This window comes from Pseudonaja textilis, chromosome Z (genome assembly GCF_049901715.1).
Source record: "Pseudonaja textilis isolate UNSWEBS1 chromosome Z, rPseTex1.2, whole genome shotgun sequence".
Lineage (NCBI taxonomy): Eukaryota > Metazoa > Chordata > Lepidosauria > Squamata > Elapidae > Pseudonaja > Pseudonaja textilis.
Genome location: NC_142008.1, coordinates 108,977,476 through 108,999,889, shown reverse-complemented (window position 1 = coordinate 108,999,889; position 22,414 = coordinate 108,977,476). Strand labels below are relative to the sequence as shown.

The following is a 22,414-nucleotide window of genomic DNA, read 5'->3' as shown; positions in this document are numbered from 1 at the left end:
GAAAGGTGCTTTCTCAAAATATCAGAGCCTCCTACTACTTTGAATTACTCAAGATGTAGTAAAGATTGTTAAGATGGGAGCATAGGAATACTTTCATAGAAACTCTCCCTTCTGGGCATGGGGTGCAATCATAGCAGCAAAACATCTGTCCTTCTTTCACCTGCTTGCTGAAACCAGGATAACAACTCTCACTGCAGACAGAAATAGGTTGGACCTAGGAACTAAGGCAAAGTATGGAAAAGAAATATTTTTGTCCAAACAGTAAGTGTTTGCTTATTTCCAAATTTTCTATTCTGAGAAGATTTATATTCTGGAATAGGTATAATGAAGCTTTTTGAGCCAATGAACACATAAGTATGCAATGATGAAGCTTTGTCATAGGCATCTTCTAAATTTAATAATAGAAATAATAACTTGGAAATCATTTTTCAAGTATAATCATAATAATATAATGCTCAGTCAATCTCACATTGTTTTTAAATTAAACATCTTGAATCTAATAGCATTTCCAATGAGTAGCTTTTTCTATTAATTGTGACCACCTATTAGAATTGGAAAAAACCTGAAATCTCTGCTTAAAAATCAGAATAACTAAGAATGAATGCAGCCTGAGTCCATGGTGGCTTGGAACGGAGGCAGATTGCATCAAGAGGATATGATGGCTTACTATTTCTACCCAAATACCCTTAAATGATCATTTTTATTTCACAGTTAATTGGGCCTAATGATGAGCTCTAAAATTACTTATGGGGAAATAACTTTATATAAATAAGTTTATATTGGACATTAGTAAAAAAATTATGTTTGCTTGTAACCTTCAACAGGGCAAAATATGAAAGTATAGGACAACATTTATTGAATCAAAGTAACTCAGATAGGTTAATGTACAGAATGCTGGCATGGCTCCTGTGAAAATGCTGGTGAGATACAGCTGGCTGGGAGCCACCAGTGGTTGCAAGTCTACTTTCTCTCTAGGGGAAGGGGCCTCTAGGGATATACTTAATTGGGGAATGAAGATGTAGTTTTCCTCATGATTTGGGGTTCCCATAACTCTCTTTTCCCCTTGCAAAATGGATGTCAGGATTCCAAGTAACACACCTGGGATTTCCGGTTTGGTCCTCATCAGTGTCGTGCAGAATCCGCGATCATGCAGGGTTTCGCCTGAGCTCTCTTGCTGGAGCGTCCCAACCGGGACCGGAACCACCCTGGTGGGGTGGTGAAGAAGGAGGAAATTGCCTGGAGGGTTGAGGGGAGTGCCACTCCCCTCCCTGACAGGAAAATCCCTCCCGAAGGCAAGCTGCAGCGGTGGTCTTAAAATGGCCACCACGAAGAAAAAGAATATTCCGGGAAATTAAGTTTTGTGCTGGAGAGAGAAGTAGTGGGCAGAGTGTGAATCAGGCAAAGGACATCACTTTTGAAGTACCCTGGTATCAAATTAAAGGGCTATTTGGGAGGAAAGTGTGTGGAAGTGGCAACCAGAGAAAGTGAGAAAGAAAATGGTTTTTAAATTTGTATTTGATTATTTTAGTGGACTAATCTGAAGGAGAAATTTAAAGGAAAATACATTAACACAACAAAGGTTTAAAAATTAAACTGGACAGATATTGAATTGTGGGCACTTAAAGGGCATAACTAAATGCTGGAAGTGAGTGTGTTGAAAAGAATAGCTAATGATTGAAATTAGTGAACTTAATAAAAACATCATATTTAACAAGAAAGTTACAAAGAAAAAGACTCAAGAGCGCCACCTTATGGTACAGGAAAACTTTGATATGTTTTAAAACAAGCATCTGGTCCTTTTGAGACTTTGGGTCTTGGAACTTGAAAGAAAATAAAATTATTTTCATATTATTGTCATAGAACCACCCGGTTATTTGGGAAACAGTTGGGAGGCCAATGAGAAGATTTGGAATAAAGGTTCAAGAGTATGAATTGTTGAAAATAAACTCAAAAGATATTGGATGAAATAAGATACTGGACTCTGAATTGAATATATCTATCAAAGAAGAGGATTTCAACTATTAAGGAAGAGGAAAGAAAAAAGAAAAAAGGAGAAGCTGAGAATGGAGGAGCTACTTGTTGATATAAGACTGGACTTACAAGACATAAGATCGGATATGCAAGATACAAGGGACATGATAAAAATTAAACTTGAAATGTGTAATTATGTATTACAGAAATTAGAAATGGTGACTCAGCATACACAAGAACACAATAAACCAGAGGGGGGGGGGAGTTCTATAAAGAAGAAGCCAAGTTAGAAGAACAAAACGAACAACAATTATTCAAGCAGGGGGGAAAAGGAATTAGAATTAAAAATTGTGGTCTGATGGGATGATAAAAGGGAGAATAGTTCGGAAAATAGTTAAAGAGAGAAAGGAAAAGCAGAAAAAAGAAGTGCAAAGGAAAAATAAAAAGCTGGAGACAGAAAAGTTTAATAACTGGAATGAGAAAAGGAAGGGAATAAGAATTGGGGAAAAGGGAATTAAGAGAAAGGACCAGAAAATAAAGAGATTTCAGTTATTTTCATATGAATTTTTTTTGTAAAATTCTTCTTGTTTGTTATTCAGTGCTTATATTGCTATGAACAACATTTGTTCTTGATTTATTATTACCTCCACCATCAATATTCTTCCTTCTTCATCTGTATAGATTTGCTTAACATTTATTGTTTCCTTTATACATGTGAAACTTGAAAAAATAGAATATCATGCAAAAGTTCATTTATTTGAGTAATGCAACTTAAAGGGTGAAACTAATATATGAGATAGATTCATTACATGCAAAGGAAGATAGTTCAAGCTGTGATTTGTCATAATTGTGATGATGATGGCTTACAGCTCATGAAAACCCCAAATCCACAATCTCAGAAAATTAGAATATTACATGCAATCAATAAAACAAGGATTGTACATAGAACAATATTGGATCTCTGAAAAGTATAAGCATGCATATGTACTCAGTACTTGGTTTGGGCACCTTTTGCAGCAATTACTGCCTCAATGTGGCGTGGCATGGAAGCTATCAGCCTGTGAACTGCTGAGGTGTTATGGAAGACCAGGATGCTTCAATAGTGGCCTTCAGCTCTTCTACATTGTTCGGTCTCGTCTCTCATCTTTCTCTTGGCAATGCCCCATAGATTCTCTGTGGGGTTCAGGTCAGGCAAGTTTGCTGGCCAATCAAGCACAGTAATCCCATGTTCACTGAACCAGGTTTTGGTGCTTTTGGCAGTGTGGGCAGGTGCCAAGTCTTGCTGAAAAATGAAGTCAGCATCCCCATAAAGCTCGTCTGTGGAAGGAAGCATGAAGTGCTCCAAAATCTCCTGGTAGACAGCTGGGTTGACCCTGGACTTAATGAAGTGGACCAACACCAGCAGATGACATGACCTCCCAAATCAACACAGACTGTGGAAACTTCACACTGGACTTCAAGCATCTTGCAGTGTGTGCCTCTCCATTCTTCCTCCAGGCTCTGGGTCCTTGGTTTCCAAATGAGATGCAAAAGTTGCTCTCATCAGAAAAGAGGACTTTGGATCACTGAGCAACAGACCAGTTCTGTTTTTCTTTAGCCCAGGTAAGACACGTGATGTTATTTGTTGTTCAGGAGTGAATTGACAAGAGGAATATGACATTTGAAGCCCATGTCCAGGATCCGTCTGTGTGTGGTGGCTCTTGATGCACTGACTCCAGCCTCAGTCCACTCCTTGTGAAAGTCCCCAACACTTTTGAATGGCCTTTTCCTGACAATTCTCTCCAGGCTGCGGTCATCCCTGATGCTCGTGCACCTTTTTCTTCCACGCTTTTCCCTTCCACATAACTTTCTATTAATGTGCTTTGATACAGCACTTTGGGAACATCCAACATCATTTGCAATTACCTTTGGAGGCTTTCCCTGCTTATGGAGAGTGTCAATGATGGTTTTCTGCACAACTGTCAGGTCAGCAGTCTTTCCCATGATTGTGATTCCTACCGAACCTGACTGAGAGACCATTTAAAGGCTCAGGAACCCTTTGCAGGTGTTATGGCTTAATTAGCTGATTAGAGTGGGACACTTTGAGCCTAGAATATTGAACCTTTTCACAATATTCTAATTTTCTGAGATTGTGGATTTGGGGTTTTCATGAGCTGTAAGCCATAATCATCTCAATTATGACACATCATGGCTTGAACTATCTTGCTTTGCATGTAATGAGTCTATCTCATATATTAGTTTCACCCTTTAAGTTGCATTACTGAAATAAATGAACTTTTGCATGATATTCTAATTTTTCGGGTTTCACCTATATATGTAACCACCATCCCTTTCTTTTGTTGTGCTAATGAAAAATATGCTTTTGTAATTTTGGAGTATTCTAAAAGCTTACTATGTTGTTTTTTTGATATGAACTTCTTGTAAACAAATTAAATTAAGCTTTAGTTTTTGTAGTTTTGTGATGGTTTTTTTTCCTTTTCTTTGGTGAATTCAGTCCATTTATATTAACTGATAACATCTTTAATTCTTCTTCCATCTTCTCACATATATAGGTCAGGTTGTCCTAATTGTCTTAATTCTCTCTGTTTCTTTGCTTTTGTTCTTTCTCCTCTACTCATTCTATTTTTTCAGCCTCACTTTCTTCTTGCCTTATAGTCTTTTTCTCATGTATTGTTTTTTTCCCTTTATGTTCTGTTCCCTCTCCCCCTTCCTGTTCTTCAGTGGTGCCAAATTGATATTCATACCATCTGTACATTTGGGTTAAATCTGTTCAGGAATATAGTGCTATATGGCATGGATCCAGGTAGCTGAAGAATTGCTTTTATCCATTGGGATTAAATAATTCCATCAGAAAGTGTGTAGTTCCAATCTTGTCAGGCAAAGAATTTTGGCTCGGAGGGTCCAAAAAAAAGAGAATCTTTTCTGCTGTGGCCCCTGTCTTCCTGAATATTGTTCCATCAGAGGTGAGATTCATCCCCATACCTCTGGCCTTCTGGAAAAGCAGAGACGGGACCAACTTGAGATGAAATTCCACTAATCATAAGATCTTCTGGATGATGGTACTTATGATATAGAGCAGTGGTTGCCAACCAGTGGGCTGCGAGAAAATTTTGGTGGGCTGCGGAGAAATCTCATCCCCAGAGCACCCCTGCAAAGCAATTAAATCAGGCTGCACAGAAATACAAGGCTGCGCTGCCCACATGGCCCATGGGAATCCTCCCCGCTCACTCATTCCTTACCCGGCAAACTTGCCTGTTAAATTGCTTTTTTTCCTTTTTCCAACCATCATCTGTTCTGCTGTGCTGGGAGAATTATATTAGCTAGGAAGCAGGAAATGGTTGGATTTCTTGCTCTCTAGCTAGTCTTTAGATATTGGGCTCAGCACAGCTGAACCTCCTTTAGAACTGAAGGTTTGCTTGCAAGCAAATTCAGTGCAGACTCACGGCAAGCAAATTTGAGAGACTGGGCTAGCTGATGGCAGGTAGATACCATGTTTCTCATAAAATAAGTCCGGGTCTTATAGTTTTTTGAGCCCCGAAAAAACGGCTAAGCCATCTTTTTGGGGTGACTTAATTCGCCCCCTTGCATCCTCATCTAGAGCACTCTGTGGGCAGCCTCGCCACCAGCCATTCCTAATGGGTGATCATGGCGAAGCGCAGAGAGCTCCCTACTCCCACCAAACACCTTTGCTGCAGACCCAAGACCTTTGGCACCCGCCGCTGTTGCTTTGCCTTCTGCCCATTCCGCTGCCATGTTTGGAGCTGCTGCTTCCGTGCTTGGAGTGCTGCTGCCATTTGGAGTACTACCGCCATTTGGAGCACCACCATCGTGTTTGGAGCTGCCACTTCTGCGTTTGGAGCTGCTGCCATGTTTGGAGTGGCGGCGGCACTCCAAACAGCGGCAGTGCTCCAAACAGCGGTGGGGTTCCAAATGCGGAAGCGGCAGCTCCAAACGCAGCAGCAGCTCCAAATGTGGAAGTGGCAGCTCCAAACAGCAGCAGTGCTCCAAACAGCGGCAGCGCTCCAAACGTGGAAGTGGCAGCTCCAAACGCAGTGGCAGCTCCAAATGCAGAGGTGGCAGCTCCAAACGTGGCAGCAGCATGGGCAGAAGGGAAATCAACAGCGGCAGGCGCTGAAGGTCTTGAGTCTGCGACAAAGGTGCTTGACAGGAGTAGGGAGTTCTCCGTGCTCTACCATGATCACCCATTAGGAGTAGCTGGTGGTGAGGAATTGCTGCCCATGGGGTGCTCCTAACGGCAAGTCCCCCCGCCATTGCCCCATTTTGCATGTTTTGAAATAGGCCTAAATTTGGGGGGAGGGGCTTAATTTGATTTTATGTCTAGAAAACATGCTGGGTCTTCCTATTGGGGGAGGTCGTATTGTTGGAGAAACATGGTAGATCACTGAATGATTCTGTGAGCAACTCAATCTGCCTGCTTTGCCTGATTTTGAATAAAAGTTGTTCTTTTTTTTAAATAAAATATTCAATATTTACATGCATGGTGTGTTGTGAGTAAATTTTGTGAGTTTGCTTGCAAGCAAATTTTATGTGACAGACTGAGCTAGCCAATGGCAGATAGATTTCTGAATGAATCTGTGATTCTGTGAGCAGCTCAATCTGCCTGCCTGCTTTGCCCAATTTTGGGTAAAAATTGCTCTTTTTTAAAAAAAAATTCAATATTTATATACATATTTATAATATTTACATAAAAGCCATGCCCAGACAGTCACATGACCACCAAGCCACACCCATAAATTAGGCTACGCTGACAGAACTGGTTTGTGGTCCCTGGGATCTAAAATTATGAGTTTGGTGGTCCCTGAGGTCCAAAAGGCTGGCGACCCCCGATATAGAGGACATGGATGAAGGATGCTACATCTGTAACTCATGCACACAACATGAGGACTCAGCACTAGCATTAAGATTAGTAAAAATGTTTTCCCCATTACAAAGGCAAGTCACAAAGAACCCCCTTTATTCCTAGGATAAAGCCATTAGCTGTTTTGCAGTTAACACCTCCAGACATATAGCTGAATTTTGGTCTAACTAGGATCAGATTTGGGGATGTTCATCCATCCATAAACCTGCCATGTTTCTCTTGAGCTCTAAAAGGAGCTGGTATTTTAAGAGGAAGAAGAAGAACCAACATCCTATGTCAGTACTTTTTTAGTCTTTCTAACAGGCACTGTTAGAGGGATTTGAGGAAGTAACAGAATTAATAATAGTATTTTAGATGTAGAAAAAAGAAGGTAATTATTAAATCAGAGTTCAGTTCTCTAGGGATGATCTGAAGAAATTATGTTTTTCAGAATTGGACTGTTGTTTTCTCTCCTATTATAATATGGAATACTAGGACATTGGGCAAGATCAAGAATAGGGAATATCTGAGTGATTAAAAGCCATATACATATTTTGGGGGATAATGGTAATAATCAGCAATTGATAAAACCAAGAGAGGTGTTTGAAATTTTCATCAGTTTGTTTGAGGTGTTATTCTTGCTCATTATTCTCACTTGCTAATAATATGAGCTAATCTTGCATGGCCACATTTTTTCATAAATGTTATGTAAATGGGGGTTACCAAATGATGTATTGAAATATCAATAAGAAGCATTTCTATTTAAACAAATATACAGTTTCTTCTTTCTCATAACAAACACCCCAAATGCTTAGGGCTTACTCTCAACAAGACATTGTCCTTCAAAGAACATTCCACCAAGAATGAACTGCCCACAGTGTCACAGGAAAATCTGAAAATGCTCAGGATCCATCAAGGTGAACTTTGTTAATAGGTGCTTTGTCACTAGGCAGAGAAGTCACATCTCAAAATTCCACAGAAGTCAGAAATCATCTGTATGTCAAAGTTCATGAAACATAGGCCCAAGAAAAACTTCCCAACTTCAAGAATGGACACACATATTGCAATCAAAAGTATTGTATTGTATCCATTGCTATGAACTAACATCTTTTAGAGTGACAGTACAAATAGCATTAAGTGCTATGGATTTTTAAGAAGACATCTATTTGGACAGCCCAAAATGAAAGTTCAATTAACATTCAATCTATAGAATTTATTAAATAATTGTTGAAGTTGCTGCTATAAGTGACATCCAAATCATAATTTCCTGCTCAATACCTACAATAAGCTTACAAGTAATGTGGATGCCTTAAGCAATTAACAATCTAACGGTTAACGCAGAGCTCCTAGGCTACAATGGCTAATGTCCCAGATTGTGATTCCTGCGGTTTCAAGTGCAGCTCATTCTCCTACTGAGAGCATGTGGAAGGGGGAGTGGAACTGTATAGGCAAATGACTCTGTTCTGTTAGTACAGCTAGGTGATATACAGTTTTAGGCAAGAAATTCATCTGAATTTGTGTTTATTTCTGAAGTTGTAACAAGGGTAAGGTCAGATCAGAGAGAAAAACACACTGAGATAAACTAATTCTATTTTATTATACGACTATATTAATGGAACTTTGCAAGCCTGAAAATACAATTCTTCCACTATCAATTAAGGAGGATCCCTTCTGAGCCTCTTGCTCCATCCACTGTGCAGCTATGAGCTATGCTGTCTCTTATCTGGCCATTTCCTAGACAGCATATCTTTGCCACATCTGTCTTTATACATTCCAATAGAGTTGTAACTAACTAACTAACTAATAATAATTAGAAGCCTTTTTGAATCTGAGAGCAAGATGTCAAGCCCTTCCAACTACTACATACAGAGATAAGACACTGTTGTTGCTGAGAAATTATCCAGCTGTGAGCTGTCACTCATACAGGGAGAATCTTGAATTGATTATATTCTAGGCGATAGGCATGATAACTCTACTTCATAGTTGATAGTTATAGAATAAGTAAAAATGATACATTAGACTTTAGATTCAGAATTTAAACTACTTGTAACTCTTTTGCACTTCTCACTAAACTTCCAGGCATCTATTGTTGACAGATACTTCTTCACAGTTCTCCTATTCAAATGGCCCCACCAAACTGAGGTATAATTTTCCAGGCACTAACTGACCCCTGAATATATTAAACCACTTATCCACTAGTATTATTCAAGGTTTACTAAACCATGTGTCCATCTCAGCAATTGGTTTCTGAAAAATTCCAGAAAAGTGATATATGATTTTATACTAGAAATACAGTCAATGAAATTCCTTCGCATCAGTAAATAAATAATAATGGGACAAAAATGATTGTTCTTCTGAAAATATGTTGAAAACAAAATAAAGCATTAAGAACAAATAAAAAAGATTGGATGCATCAATCTCCTTTAATTAAGTGTTAGAATATTTAGAAAGTGCAGAAAAATTATGTAAGTCACTGACAGGCAGTTTATGAATATTCTATATTGTATAAGAATGAAATATTTATATTAAAAATGGAAAGAGAATAAAAGAGTGATTGTATTAATCAGTCCTTTCTTCTCATTAGTTGTTCCCTGATGTTTAGGTCAGGTCGAAATACAATGATATAACATTTGGGGAAAAAGATGCAACCCAAAAGCCCGACACCAGAGGTTAAGATGGAAAAGATCTCCACAGCTACCATGTATTTCCCCTTGGAGCTCAGGTATGCTGGGACAAAAGACAACCAAACACTGCAGAAGACCAACATGCTGAAGGTGATGAACTTGGCTTCATTGAAAGTGTCAGGTAATTTCCTAGCAAGAAAAGCTGTGATGAAGCTGATAAGAGCCAGGAAACCCATATAGCCAAGAACACAATAAAACATAGTCACAGACCCTTCATTACACTGCAGGATAATTTCTTCAGTCACTGAGAACATATCAATGTCTGGGAATGGAGGAGCGAATATTAGCCAGAGAGTACAAATGCCTGCTTGGATCAGGGAGCAGGAAACAATAATGCAATTAGTTAATTTTTTCCCCACCCATTTCCTCATCATGGATCCTGGTTTGGTGGCCATAAAAGCCAGAACCACTGTGATGGTTTTTGCCAAAACAGAAGAAACAGCCACTGAAAAGACCATACCAAAAGTTGTTTGTCTTAGGAGACAGGTAAACTTTCCTGGTTTGCCAATGAATAGCAGTGCTGAAAGGAAGCAGAGCAGGAGGGTGATAAGAAGAGTATAGGTCAGATCTCGGTTGTTGGCTACCACAATGGGAGTGTCATGGTGCCTTATAAATGCACCAAGCACAAGAACAGTAGTCAAAGAAAAAGAATGTGTAAGACAGGCTAAACTGATTCCCAATGGTTCTTTGTATGTCAAGAAACTAATACTTTTGGGAATACAAAAATCGTGTTTCTTATTTGGATAGAATTTGTCTTCGCATCTGGAACATTCATTTCTGTCTGAAAAAGAAGAAATGATATGATATTTTTTTTTATAGATGTTCTATATATCTATCCAAGGTTGCATAATAATAAAGTTAATTTATAATTACAATGATATAATCTTTATCTTTAGACATCTGTATAATATTAAGAGTGTCAAGATATCAAGTAAATATAATTGGCATACAAGTTTTGTAGTATTCTCATAAAATAGGGACTCTAATCTTTCTGGTGCAATACCTGGGGATAAGCCAGATCTTTACTACTTATTTGAAGCATGCAATATCCTGTGTCTGTCATATGCTGGGGGAAGTGGTTCAAAGCTCCAAGTGAAATATTCACCAAAGTCTCATTTTCTTTAACCATCCCTTGATTTTGATCATCAGGGAGAAGAGTTCACTTTGTTTCCTGCCATATCCACCTTATAAATTGCTGTTTCAGACTCAGATAGAACAGTCTCTTCTCTTTCAGACATTCTGCTATCCTTGAAGACACACATGTACCTTTCCCCTGTGCTGTGGAGAGTTAGGGATCATGAAATTCATAGTGGAACTGGAAGTGAGTCTAATGAGAGAAACAGTATGATAGAAAATACCAGAAACTACCGGGGAACTACCAGAGGACTGGGAAAGAGCTGATGTGGTTCCCATCTTCAAAAACGGAAAAAAAAAAACAGACCCAGGAAACTATAGACCAATCAGCCTAACATCAATACCCAGGAAGATACTGGAAATGATAATGAAAAAACAGATCTGCCAACATCTAGAAAGAAGTAAAGTAATAACTAGCAGTCAGCACCGGTTTGTAAAGAACAGATTATGCCAAACCTATTTTATTTCATTCTTCAACACAGTGACTAAATTAGTAGACCAACAAAATACTGTGGACATAATATATTTAGATTTCATCAAGGCATTCAACAAAGTAGACCATAACCTACTTCTTAGTAAGCTAGAAAAAAGTGGAATAGATAGCACCACCACTAGATGGACTTGCAACTGGCTGGCAAACCATACTCAATGAGTAGTCCTTAATGGGTCTAAGTCTACATGGAGGGAAGTAAGCAGTGGGGTGCCACAAGATTCCATCTTAGGCCCAGTACTCTTCAATATCTTCATTAATGACTTAGATGAGGGAATAGAAGGGGAACTTACCAAATTTGCAGATGATACTAAGCTGGCAGGAATAGCTAATACCCAGGAAGATAGGCTCAAGATCCAGATGGATCTTGACAGACTAGAACACTGGGCCATATCTAACAAAATGAAATTCAATGTAGGGAAAAGTAAAGTCCTACACTTAGGCAAGAAAAACTAAAAGTACACATATCCCTCTATGCTCCATTTATTGTATAGTAATACATATGAAACAGAAACAATTGGGAGAAGGTAGTTGCTTCGACTGCCAACATTTATGCCATGAAGGTTTCTAAAAATAACAACCAGCAGTTGGATCTGGAAGCTTACTGGTAACTAGAGAAGTTTGCACAGCAGAGGTGTTAGATGATATAATGGAGATATGATATTAGATCAATGAATGTGATCAATGCTCCATATTCTCTTGTGTCCAGACCATCCACTTCCCCAGAACCTTCTGAAGTTGTAATCTAACATCTTCACAAAAAACTTTCCTCTAAAAGAGATGACAAGAGAGTGACTTCAAATAGTCCAGACACTTTTACAGCCTTTTATATATTTTTGGTGAACAAGAACAACTGAGTGGGATGGTATTGACTGCCGCTGACTGACTATGGACAAAATAGACAATTGAGTGATAAATAAGAAAGAAGAGCCTTGAGATGATTTGGTTATATAGAGGAAAGAATGAGGCATGGTCCAAAACAAACATGAAATAAATGTGAAAGGACACAGAAGTCTGAGATGTTTAAAGAGCAAACGAAAATTAATGAAACATGCAATGGAATGAAGGATACTTTGCAAATAAATAGTGCAATGAAGGGTGTTAGAATAAACTAGTTTTAGTTACATGTCTTTGGAAATTCTCAGTCATCAAGGTCATGGTTGTCCCAAAGATTGTCCCAGAGAATTGGATGAGAAGAGAAATTTTTCAAGAAAAAACCAAGAAAGTCCAGTTTCTTTTTGAAAAGCACCTTTGGGATAGTTTTAATTACATTTCTTTTCTTATATCAGCCTTTAATTTGTTTTTGATACCATTTCTTGTTTTTCTGTGCTCTGCATTATGATGCTTAGCTTGAAAGAAAATTGCATGATGGATACAGAATATTTATACTTATAGTTTCAATGGCTTTAATACATTTAAAAATAATACTCCATTGTCTTAAATCAATTCATGTTACTTAGATTTTGAGTATCATATGAAATAGTTTCTATTTTCTCCTGAAAGAGAAGCAGATGACAATAGTTTAAAAATGCTATCTCTTATTTTCCATCCTTCTATAGAAAGTTGGTAGTTTTCATTTACTTGGAAGATCTAATTATTGTTTTGTAATTCTGAGTTTCAAATGTTAAAATTATACATAAACATCATATAATGAATTATTTGAGCATAAAAACAAAACAAATAAAGGAGCACAAGGTTCTCTGTGCTTGTCCTGAGTAGGATTCCTATCTGAAAATTCCACAAAATGAAACTCATTTTGGTGTGGAGAGAGAAGCTGTGAAAAGGAAGGCTGAATTTTAAAGGGACTGGATCAGGCATGGAGGCTGCAGAAAAACGGTTTTCTCCAAATTCATCCAATGTATCACTAAAGGAAATGCAGTGGGGTAGCAAGTCAACATGTAGGTGAGTCCTTCATTCTAAGCTGCTTCCCTTCTTGTAACTTGGAGATAATCTTAAAGGATTGGAAAAAATTCTGGAAGTCATCAGCTAAATTCTGGTATTCAGCAGGTTCTGACCAGTTCTGGAGAACCAGTAGTGAAACTTTGAGAACTGGCAAATTCTACCTCTGACTGGAGATTTTACAGTATCCTTCCCCAGCCATGCCCACCAAGCCACACCCACAGAACCGGTAATAAAAAAATTTGAATCCCACCACTAGAAGTCATGCTCTCTATACTTTCCCTAGTTTGCTTTACAGATTAGGTAATTTATGAAACCAAGATGAATAACATTCTGCTGTAATTTTGCTTGAAATTTGTTGCAAGTTTTATAGGAACAGCAGATCAAGATACATTATCCCTCTATCAGAGAGATTTCTAGTGAGATTTGATAATTTCTATGTGAACCATCTCCTTTAGTATTCAAATCCAGCCACTACTCTTGCAGTAGCAATTTTTTTTAATGAATTGTATTATATTAGTATTAGATAAATAATCAGGGTATTATTGTAGTAAGTTGCTCAGAGTGTACCATATTTGATTTATTTTATAATTGCTAATATATAGCTGCACCCATGTCTCTTTCTTGATCTACTGGACTTCAGTTATTTTCACAATATTAATTACATATGACTATAATTATAGTCCAGCAGATCAGGACTGTAAAAGATGTGGAAAAATGATCTAAAATGGGTTCAGAGATTAATACACAATTGCAGTAATGTTTCACAATTGCAGTGATGACAGCCCACAATGTGTAAATGAAAAGCTGGCAACATAATTTAGTCATGATTATTATCATACTCACTAAAAATTAAAATCTATGAAAATTATAAAATCACTTTATAATTGAATATTCCCAAGGGCTGAAATGATGAACCCCCCAGGTTTATGAAAATATCTTGTGCATATTACACAGGCTCATGCCATGTTCAATTTTATCAAAATTTATTCTTTCTTTAGAAAAAAATCAGGAGGTGATGAACATCTCTCACCATTCTCAGTTGAAACCCTCCCTTCTGGGCATGGGATGCAGTCATAACAGCAAAACGGCTTTCCTTCCTTCTTTTTCTTGCTGAAACCAGGATAACAGCTCTTGCTGCAGACAGAGATGGGTATCACCTAGAAATTAAATAAGAAATTTATATGTCTGGAAGCTTTTTATTCCAATGTCCACATTTGAAATGATGAAAGTATATCATGGGCATCATCCCAGATTAGCGATAAGAGTAATAATTTGGAAATCATTTTTATATTGCACAAGCTCAGTGAAACATACTTGTTTCTAGATTAAGCAAGTGCAATCATGAGCTGGGAAGAGACAAAAAACAACAACCCTGGACTCCTAAATTACTCCTAAAACTAAAATCTTATGGTATCTCTGGACACCTGCATAACTGGATAGAAGCATTCCTGTGAATCAGACAACAAATGGTCAAAATTGGGAGAGTCCTATCAAATTCTGTACCAGTCCACAGTGGTGTCCCCCAAGGTAGTGTTCTAGGACCAACTATCTTCATACTCTACATAAATGACCTCTGTGATCATATTAAGAGCAACTGTGTTCTTTTCATTGATGATGTAAAGCTATTCAACACCACAGACAATACTGCTACCCTTCAAAAAGACCTTGACTATGTATCAGAATGGTCAAACAAATGGCACCTTCAAATCTCAACAAATAAATGCTCTGTCTTACATATTGGCAAAAAATAAATAAATCAGAAAATAAAATACTAGATGAATAGTCAAGACCTTGTTGATGATCCAAACTCTGTCAAGGACTTTGGAGTACTCATCTCTAATGATCTAAATGCTAGAGCCCTCTGTAACTAGCTATGCAGGATTAGGTTAATAACTCCTATAGCCAAAAAGGCATTAGGAGTTATTAACCTAATCCTGCATAGCTTTTTCTCTGGTAATATCACACTACTAACTAGATCATACAAACATTTGCTAGACCAATACTTGAATACAGCACGTCAGTCTGGAACCCACATTACATATCTGATATTAGCACTGTTGAAAAAGTCCAGAAATATTTCAAAAGAAGAATTCTCCACTCCACTACTTGTTGCAGAATACCTTATGCTACCACTTGAAATTCTAGACCTAGACAACCTAGAACTACGCCGCCTTCAGTCCGATCTAAGCATAGTACATAAAATTATATATTGCAATGTCCTACCTGTCAATGAATACTTCAGCTTCAACCATAACAGTACAAGAGCACACAATAGATACAAACTCAAGGTAAATTGCACCAACAGACTTCAGCAACAGAGCGGTCAATGTCTGGAATACTCTACCTGACTCTGTGATTTTGTCCCCAAATCCCAAAAATTTTAACCTTAAACTATCTACTATTGACCTCACCCCTTTCCTAAGAGGTCTGTAGGGGGTGTGCATGAGCGCACCAATGTGCTTACTGTCCCTGTCCTATTGTTTCTCTTTTTCTTATATGTATCCATTTCATAACCATGCTTATACTTATACCTGTTATCTTATAATCACTTGACAAAAAAAATAAAATAAAATAAATGTAGAATAGGCACAAGTGAGCTGGGATGAGACATTATTGCCTTATTATTACATCATGAAATAAGATGTTCTACAAACTAACACCTAAAACTGTTAAATCTTTATTTCACAGATAAGCACATATGATAATGAGACCTAGAAGTTGCTTATATGAAAACTTTATATAAGGATTTCCTTTTGTCCAATAATATGAATTTATGTATCAAATAAAAAAGCATGTTTATTCAGAATCAAGAACAATAATTAAATCCTACCTGGTTAAACCAGCTGTGCCATTTAATCATCTCATCATTGATGGTTAATATTTTATCTGGAGGAGCTGAATGATCCACATTTCCAACTTTCATGTGAAGAAATGAATTGTTTGGGAAAGCTATTAAGTTTAGAATATCAAATCCAGTTGCTACAATTCCATTCTGATCAAAGAACACTGGTTCCCCAGCACCATTGTTAAAAGCAACATTTCTCAAAAAATAGTGGAACTAAATTGAAAGGAAAAATGCAAGTATTTGGAAATACTAAATTATCAGTCTCTGTGCTGATAAGTTTCACAACAGAAAAGATTTAATTATATTCTAGGTCCTTTCCCCTATTATATTGGAATCGAAGAGAAAAATAGAATCAAAGATATGAATGAAAAGGATCAATAAGAGAGCCCAAATTATTTTTGTTCAAAAATGAGACAGAGGGTTATAATTAATGCTCCCCTGACTTTTCCCTAATATTTATCACACTAGAGTGATTTTGACTTATAGAGTCAGAGAATCATAAAGACACATAGAAAACAGATATATTTTCAAGTCAGAATCATGGAAACTGGAAAATAAGCTTTCTAAAATCTCATATAATTATGAAATAACTATTAGAAAAAGAGTCCCAAAATAATTCAGTAGAAAATAGTTATATAGTAATCAATACTTAAGATAGAAAAAATAAAAAAGTTCAGTATGATGAAAAAAGCATACTTTTAATTTTTTAATTGTAAAACATGGGACATAAGTCAAAATAGAATTTCAAGGTTCTCATCAATCATAGTATTTTTCCTAATGAGAATATTACCTTCCAGAAATCTTCACCATGAATCTTCCTTCCTACTCTATCCACCACTGATCTCTCAGTATCTCTAGAAGACGACAGGGCATGTAAAGCATGAGCTATGGCATGAACAGCATTGTAGATACTGTAACTGTGGCCAGTCATGTCCATTTGAAAAAGAGTCCCAAGAAGGCTCTCCAAATTCTCTTTACCATTGCAAGTATTCTCTTCTACATCACTCATAGTTGTATCTGGGAATACACAGTCAAAGGCTTCTTGCCAGAACTGTCTAATAAATGTATCTTTATTTGTGCTGAAGGGCTTTTGTTTCTTAGCAAATGATCTAAACTCTGGCAGAGCAATGGAATGCATTGTGAAGGAAAGGGTACCATCGATTATTTTGAGATCCCAAGCACGTTGAACAGGAATTAAACTGAACTCCATCTGTGCTGTCATAATCCAAACAATACCTTTTGGTTTACTTTTCACCTCTTCTATATTTGGAATATATTGCAGCCACAACAAATTTCCCATTGCAAAAGATTCTCCATTATACACCACTGCATTCGCCTTATTATTCATGATAACATCATAGATTTTTGCTCCCTGTTGAAGCATGCCCTCAAATTTAGTGAAATCAGTTGCTTTAGGGAATCGGTGAATGAAAGGAACACAGACTCCATTTTTGAAAAAAAGAGGAACAATTGTTTCTACAAATTTTTCCCCCTGGTCATTGTCCATGATAAGAATCCCAGTCCACGTCCAATTAAAATGCAGGAGCAGTGAGATTATCCCTTTATGCTGAAGTTCTTCTTGGGGAACCATCTGATAAAAGCAAAGACCTGGGGTTTTATCATTCATTATTGGAGCAGAGCCATAAATAAGCTAGAGAGAAACAGGAAAAGGAGATAAGAACAGCATCTACAGATTGTTTTCAAGAGTTCAATCAACATACAGTCTACTGGATTAATAATCCGTATACTAATCCTTTTAAAGAGCCTTGCCTGCCTTGCTGAGATGAAAATTCCCTGAATTTTAATTCCTGGAATTTGTAGATATGGAAAGCATAACTGCATGGAAGGTGTTGGAAGTCTGTTGATTGCCATTCAGTGATGCTTCAGATCTGGAGGAATTACTGATATGAATATATCTAAAACCAGCAGTAGATTTGTATGTGATGTGTAATTGCTCTTCCATATTTTCAAAATATCAAAGAGGATATACTGTTATAATCCTTGTTTGTACATAGACACAAGTATACCCGGTAGTCACAAGTGGACAAAGGAATTTGTATATTGATGTAAATTTTTACAAGTGTAAATTTCTATAGCTGACAGTGAATCAAAACAATTCAAGTTAGAGAAGTTTTTTTTACAATATCTTTTGCTATATAAGAATAAAATTTTAATTTCACAAAGAAATGTCTAGCCACAGTCAATAAGAGTACAGTAACTACAAAAAATACATTGAAAACATTTAAAAAACAATCAAAAGTTTACTAAAACCTTCTGGCATCTCTGTAGTGCACAAGATAACAATACATTTTTAAAGCCTCCTATACATTCCCAAAGATTCTTTAGCTAAGCATTTATTCACAACATATAATGGCCTATGAGTGTAATAAAGCTTTGATCTGATTGATTTGACTTGACCATGTATGATAAAGTATGACAAAGTATAAGATTTATAGAACATATTAATGACTTTCAGCTTATAGTCAAAAGACATGAAATTCTTTAAATTTCACAACAGATAGTTTCATCTGGGAAGTAGTATACAATTTACATTATACCAAATATAAGAAAGTAACAAATCTTCTAGAAGAAATTAGTGATAAATAGACATATAGAAATAAATTCTACTTATATACCATTCAAAAGCAACAATGGAAAGTTAGACAGAAAATCAGCTTTAAGAATATCTTCTCTTCTCTTGTTCCTGTTAACCAACATCCAGATAAACAGCACAGATGAGCAAGGACATTCAATACTGAAAAACTAATAGGTCAAACTGTTATATATAAATATCCACTAACCCTCCCTTAATATCAATACACTGATTGTTGTTTCTGCAAGTTCATGTACATGTGTACTTGAATTACTGATATGAGAATGATGGCTCTTGCTGCACTTAAAACAGATATTATCTGGAAATTAGAGGAAAATGCTTTTTCTAAAGTGTTTTAAAAATATGATTCCTGAACCACTCTTTAGTCCAGGATCCATGTTTGAAAGGATGAGAGCAAATCATAGGGATTTTTCAAATTTAGGAATAATAGTTTAGAAAAAGCTTTCACATTGTAGCAGCTTAGCTAAATAGCTTAGCTTGTAGGTTAAACAATATGATAATCAGTTGGGAAAATAGAAAAAAGTGTGAATTGAATCATGACAGATCTCTTATTCTCCCTTAACTGTTATAATGGATATTTGGAATTGGGAATCATTTTTATTGATTATTAATACATGAAATGGATAAGAATTAAAGGGAGTATTAGGACAGGGATGGTAGGCACTTTGGTGTGCTTATGCATGCCCCTTAAGGACCTCTTAGGAATGGGGTGAGGTCGACAGTAGATAGTGTAAGGTTTAAGTTTTGGGGGTTTTCGGAAGAAACCACAGTCAGGTAGAGTATTTCAGGCATTGACCACTTTGTTGCTGAAATCGTATTTCCTGCAATCGTGTTTGGTGCAATTTACCTTGACCTTGTATCTATTATGTGCTCGTGTATTATGGTTGAAGTTGAAGTTGTCATTGACAGTAGGACATGGCAATGGATAATTTTGTGTGCTACGCTTAGGTCAGACCGAAGTTAGCATAGTTCTAAGTTGTCTAAGCCTAAAAGTTAAAGTCTGGTGGCATAAGGTATACTGTTGTGAGTTAGAAGAATGGAGGATATTTCTCATAAAATATCTCTGGACTATCTCGATTATGTTAATGTCTGATATGCAATGTGGGTTCCAGACAGATGAGCTGTATTAAAGAATTGGTCTAGCAAAAGTTTTGCATGCTCTAGTTAGTAGCACAATATTACCAGAGAAGAAGCTATGCAAGATTAAGTTAACAACTCTTAATGCCTTTTGGGCAATGTTGTTACAGTGGGCTCTGGCACGTAAATCATTAGAGATGAATATTCCAAAGTCCTTGAAAGAGTGAGGGTTGTCTACAAGGTCATTTCCATCCAGCTTGTATTTTATGTTCTGAATTCTTTTGCCAATATGTAAGACAGAGCATTAGTTTGTTGAATCATGTCCACCAAACAAAAACCTTGACATTATTCTGGGTATTTTGTACTTGACTGGAAACAATAATTATTTATTGATGTGAAATTAAATTTTACAGATAATGAAAACACTGATAGTTTTCCAAAACTTTTGTCTTTAACCATATTAATCAGAAAAATATTATTGAACATCTTTCTATATGCAGAATTTGATTCATCTTGTTTGAAGGAAATTTCTCTTTTAGTTATCACTGAAAACATTGCAAGTTATACTAATCACTTGAATGTTGGTCCCTTTGGTAACAATAGTTCTTCATTTATTAAAGATTAATTTCTGAGATTGATTGTGATTGAATCTTACTGAAACTTAAAGCCTTAACACTAAGACCAGGCAGAAAAGACTGCTATACTGTTTGTGAAATAAGGGGCATCGAAATAAATGAACCAACTATTTATAGTATGCTTCATGCAGTTTGCTAAGAAAATGACAGATATTGAATCACAAAAAATTGCATATCATTGTAGTCTAATCCATGAAGTTATTTAGAAACAGAAAAGCCAAACTTTTTTCAATAATTAGAAAAACTGAAATAATTAATGAAATAATTGGGCACTAAACTTAGTACAAAAACGAATCTGTTTTTAAATCAAAAATTTCAAATCCTGAACTATTTACTGGAATATACCTAATGCTGCAAAACAAAATTACATTGTGAAAGTAGATCATCATAAGTAGCATGACATTTGCATGCAAGGTCATCCAACCTACCTGTGGAATCTTATAGATATCCAAGAAAGTTGCCACATGAAGGGAGACTTCAGCATCCAGTCCTCCAATAACAGCTATGACTTTATTTTGGATGTTACATAAGTAGTTGGGGACCAGTCTCTCAGTTGCTGATAGAAGTAGCATGGTGGCTTGATAGGTCCTTTGAGCATTATCATAGCTATCATAAATATGGAAGCCCAGGGTAAAATTGGGCAAGATTTGTGGGTTTTCATTGATCTCCTTTACTGCATAAGCCAAAGCCAGGATGTGCTGGTAATTTTTAGGAACTCCACTACAATTAGAGCAGTATTGAACATCAAAAGGATATTCTGTTATTATATTCTTATCAGTATTTCTACTATAGCAGGCAAACCCCATCAAGTAATTCTGTCTTTCTGATATAGTAAATTAACAGCCACAGGATCTAGAATTAATATACTGTATGTACAAGTATACATTGAAAAAGAAGTCAATGTTTATTGTTGGAACTCAGATGTTTCTGCAGAAAAAATATGCAAATGATTTCAGACATAAACACAGAGAGTGTCTGGAATCCATATATATAATGTCACTTTGTAAAAAAAGAAAGCCCAGTCCTCTTATAGACATTCTTGCATTGTTAATTGAAGATGTGTTCAGAAGAGTTATTTGGTACAAGACTAATATTTTTTAAGAAGGAGTATGTAGAAAAATGCAAAAGAGCTTTAAATCAGCCTCTCACAAGCTGTCTGCCCCACAATATTACCCAGAAGGTGGCTGAGAATTATAGGTGTAGAAACTCACCTATTTGGAGGTATTCCGTTTTGGAAGTTTGCTTTAAACATCTGATTATATTCCACACTCTATTTTGCCTGATTGAGAAAAGAATGCTGTTCTGAGGATCTCCTTAACTTCAATCAAGTCAATTAATTATTATTTTGTGATGGTAATGCTATTATTTCAGCAAATACAAATGCAGTAAAATAGAAACAAATAACAATAACATTCCTTACATAAAGTGTCCAGGCAATATTGGTGAGAGATGATCTTCAAAGGTAATGTCTTCAGAGACTGGACTAACTTGAGATGAAATTCCACCTACCATAAGGTCTCCTGGATGATAGTACTTGTGATATGGACTATATGGATGAAACATGTTGCAACTATAAATCAGGCACACCACATGGGCACTCAACACTATCATTAAGATCAATAAAATTTCCATCCCCATTACAAGGGCAAATTCAAAGAATCCCTCTTATTCCTAGAACAAAGCCATTAATATTTCTGAAATTTATGTGTCCTGAGTCTTTAATTTACTTGTCTGAATCTTGATCTATCTAGGATCAACCCAGTGGTGGTATTCAGCAGGTTCTGACCAGTTCTGGAGAACCAGTAGCAGAAATTTTGAATAGTTCAGAGAACCAGCAAATACTACCTCTGATTGGAGATTTTACAGTATACTTCCCCTGCCATGCCCACCAAGCCACAACCACAGAACTGGTAGTAAAAAATTTTGAATCCCACCACTGGATCAAACCTAGGGATCCTTACCCATCCAGAAGCCAGTTGTATTTCTCTTGATCTCTAAATAGTATTGTTATTTTAAGAGAAAGTGAGAGAAGCAACAATCTACATCAGTCTTTTTTTGTTGGTGTAGGGCATTGAATTTCCCTGGGATTTTGATTTAGATGCACAAACAAGAAGGTAATTTTTAAGTCAGTGTTCAGTTCCTTAGGGAAGACTGAAGAAAGCATTTTTTTAAAGAGTTCAACTATTGCCTTCACTTGAATTCTT

General features: G+C 36.6%; 2 protein-coding genes across 2 annotated transcripts in view; both read right to left on the bottom strand.

Moving 5' to 3' along the window:
- The window catches only part of LOC113443667 (serine protease 27-like), a 67,739-nt gene extending 53,645 nt beyond the window's left edge, over positions 1–14,094 (bottom strand). Inside the window, exon 1 of the mRNA XM_026712044.2 lies at positions 14,070–14,094. The gene's annotated coding sequence lies outside the window, so the exon portion shown is untranslated. The remainder of the gene's footprint in view (positions 1–14,069) is intronic.
- The window catches only part of LOC113443716 (vomeronasal type-2 receptor 26-like), a 37,217-nt gene continuing 23,575 nt past the window's right edge, over positions 8,773–22,414 (bottom strand). The window contains exons 4-10 of the mRNA XM_087917237.1: positions 21,720–21,780; positions 20,639–20,930; positions 16,675–17,535; positions 15,870–16,097; positions 14,070–14,196; positions 9,394–10,294; positions 8,773–8,812 (exon numbers count right to left, since the gene is read on the bottom strand). Of these exons, the coding sequence (XP_087773363.1) occupies positions 8,773–8,812; positions 9,394–10,294; positions 14,070–14,196; positions 15,870–16,097; positions 16,675–17,535; positions 20,639–20,930; positions 21,720–21,780 (2,510 nt within the window). The remainder of the gene's footprint in view (positions 8,813–9,393; positions 10,295–14,069; positions 14,197–15,869; positions 16,098–16,674; positions 17,536–20,638; positions 20,931–21,719; positions 21,781–22,414) is intronic.